Source organism: Odocoileus virginianus, unplaced genomic scaffold (assembly GCF_023699985.2).
Source record: "Odocoileus virginianus isolate 20LAN1187 ecotype Illinois unplaced genomic scaffold, Ovbor_1.2 Unplaced_Contig_235, whole genome shotgun sequence".
In the NCBI taxonomy this organism is placed as follows: Eukaryota; Metazoa; Chordata; class Mammalia; order Artiodactyla; family Cervidae; genus Odocoileus; species Odocoileus virginianus.
Window position 1 is genome coordinate 11,087 of NW_027224552.1, and position 2,727 is coordinate 13,813.

General features: G+C 39.5%; 1 gene segment (V, D, J or C); it reads right to left on the reverse strand.

Moving 5' to 3' along the window:
* Nucleotides 1-257: 257 nt before the first annotated feature.
* On the reverse strand, nt 258-875 carry LOC110121704 (T cell receptor delta variable 1-like). The segment is given in 2 exon segments: nt 258-613; nt 827-875. Coding segments are annotated over 2 exon segments (405 nt in total).
* Nucleotides 876-2,727: the final 1,852 nt, after the last annotated feature.

A 2,727-nucleotide genomic window follows, 5' to 3' on the forward strand; every position in this document is an offset into this window, starting at 1 on the left:
CTCCCCATCCTATTCCTCCACCATCTTAGCTCCTCCAGCCCCATACGATTGTTTTAAAGTCAAAAACTTAAGACCGATAATGTATTAGTAGAAAGTTACTCTGGACACCTGTTTCCAAATGACATGGAAGGAGTTTTTGTTTAGAATTAAATCCTCTGATCCAGACCACAGATGAAGCAACCACAGGACTACCATTTCTTGTCTGAGGTCTGCAGGTGTGCATTTCAGCTGGGGTCCTGCAGCAGGGGGGCTCTCACTTATAAGCTCTGGGGTTTTTGTACAGCTTTTCCCATTACTTCAAGCACTGTGAGTTCCCAGACTGCACAAAAGTACTTTGCAGAGTCTTCCAGTTGTAAGGCTGAAATGGTGAGGCTGATGGATTTGTCTGCTTTCTGAAAGTTTACAGAGTAGCGGCCTTTCCTTGCATTCGGGCCAGAAGATTCCTGACGAAGAAGGAAAGTCATCTCTCCACTGGGAAGCTGCTTGTACCAAAAAAGGTAGTGCGTGTACCTACTCCAACTTACTTCATACCTACAGTTCAGAATGACAGATTGCCCTATTTGACTGGTTATGTCTGGCTGGTCTTGAGTAACTTTCTGGGCCACACCAGATCCTGTGGAAAAAATCAGAAAACGGAGCTGAATTGGTGAACAAAATAATGTAGGAATTAGACTAATTTGAGACCCAAGTAAATCCAAATTGAAATCATAATAAATATGCTTTTCTCCAACCCTCCTTTCCTCCCCAAGTCCCTGTGAAGCACCATGTGCCTGTGTGCAGTCCTTTCACCCTAAACACTCGCACCCATGTTTGAGAGCATCCCTACCAGAGAAGGTGAAGGCCAGGAACACCCAGAGCAGACTGGAGAGTGGCATGAGGCATGGATTCCCCTGCACAAATGTGCTCAGTTCTGCCTCAAGCTGAGAGTTCAGTGTCTTTGAGTGCCTGGCAGCACATATACATACTACCCGGTACCTGTGTGACTCCCCCCAACAGGAAGTGGGGGTTGTCGTGTTCATAGACTCACGTGGTCTGTGCACAGATGAGAAAAAGTCTGACTCACCACAGACCTTTATTTTGTATACTTTTCTTGCTCTGGTCATGAATTACCTGGTCACTAATGACCTATGCAGTATCTGAAAGGGGCTTGAAAGAAACAATTCTCATGAAAGGTTTGAGTTGAGCAGAACAGAAGAATAAACAAGTTGACATACATTGGTAATTATTCAGCAGAATAACTTTACCAGTCCATTTAAAACATAATTTAGTATATGCCATGAACCCTTCTTATAATCTATTTACTGGTCATCATTTAGCCTATGCCTACTTTCCTCCATCCAGAGTCTAATGACTCTTTTAAGAAGCTCAAAGACCTTCAGCTTTCTTAGTGAAAGGCAATCTCATCCAAATAGTTAATATATCTCTTGTCTACTGGATTCTAAGGCTCTAGTTAGGTTTTCCTGTACATAAGTTACTTCAAGATCAAACAATAACAAATCAGTCCTTCTGACTTTTGGAATCTATTCCGTTATCTATGTTTTTATGAAATTATAACAGGAATAAAACATTTTTTGAAATCTGACATTGAATCTTACTTATTAGACTTTGAGAAGGATCAGGATATTCAGACCTGCTGCCTCCCAAAGTAGAATCATACTTATTAGATCATGTGTCCTAGAGTTGTCCTCATGTCACATTTTCTATGTCATTGGCCCAAAGTGTTCAGCCTCACTTGTTAGTGGCTCATTATTTTTCTCTTTGTAAAATAAAGTCAATAGAAGCATGCCAGATCTTTCTGTGACACAATGCTATAATGCAGTCCTGCCAAACTTGGTTTCTACAAGCTGCAGACACTTAGTGCCTGTCAATACCACAGAAGCTGGTGACTGACGTTCTGTACAGTTAAAAGATCATGTAGAATGTAACTGTCAATCTTCCATCTGGTTTCATTGTTTTAATGGAAAAATTAACATAAAATAGTCAAAGGCAAATAGACAAGTAGAAAGGAATACAGACAAGTTCTCTAAAACAGTGCCAGTCCTTTAATTTTAGGACAAGATAACTAGTGATGCAGGAATAATAGTGTATATTTAGTTGAGATGTCTACTCCTGTGTCTCATTTCACCTCAGAGCGCTGACAGGCAACTGATGCCCTGCTTTGCAATTATTTATAACTAAGTAGAAGAGACCATGGATGCCCACAGCAGCCTAGGCAGCAGCATGATAAAATGAAATATATATATTAACAGAATAATTACAGGTAAAAATATAAAGAAATTGATATTGATAAATTTTCATCAAAACACAAAACTTACTCTGATTCACCAGTTTTTACAGGCACTTTTTTGATGCATAACTCTATGAAATTTTATCACATGTGTGGGTTCTTGTAACTGTCACAGAAATCACAATATAGAACTGTCCCATCATTCTAAAAAATGTCCCTTTGCACATGTTCTCACCCCTGCAATCCCTGATCACCCCTGGCAACTACTGCTCTCCTTTTCATTTCTATATTTTTCCTTTTAAGAATGTCATGTAAGTAGAATCATACCTTATGTATGGAATCATTATGGATTATAATCATACAATCCAATAAGTGTTATACATCAAGTAGCCTTCTGAAATAGACATTTTCCCACTCAGCATAACACTCTTGAGATCAATCTGGCTTATTGCATGTCTTAGTAGTCTGTTCCTTTTAATCACTACAGACTTCTCCCAACT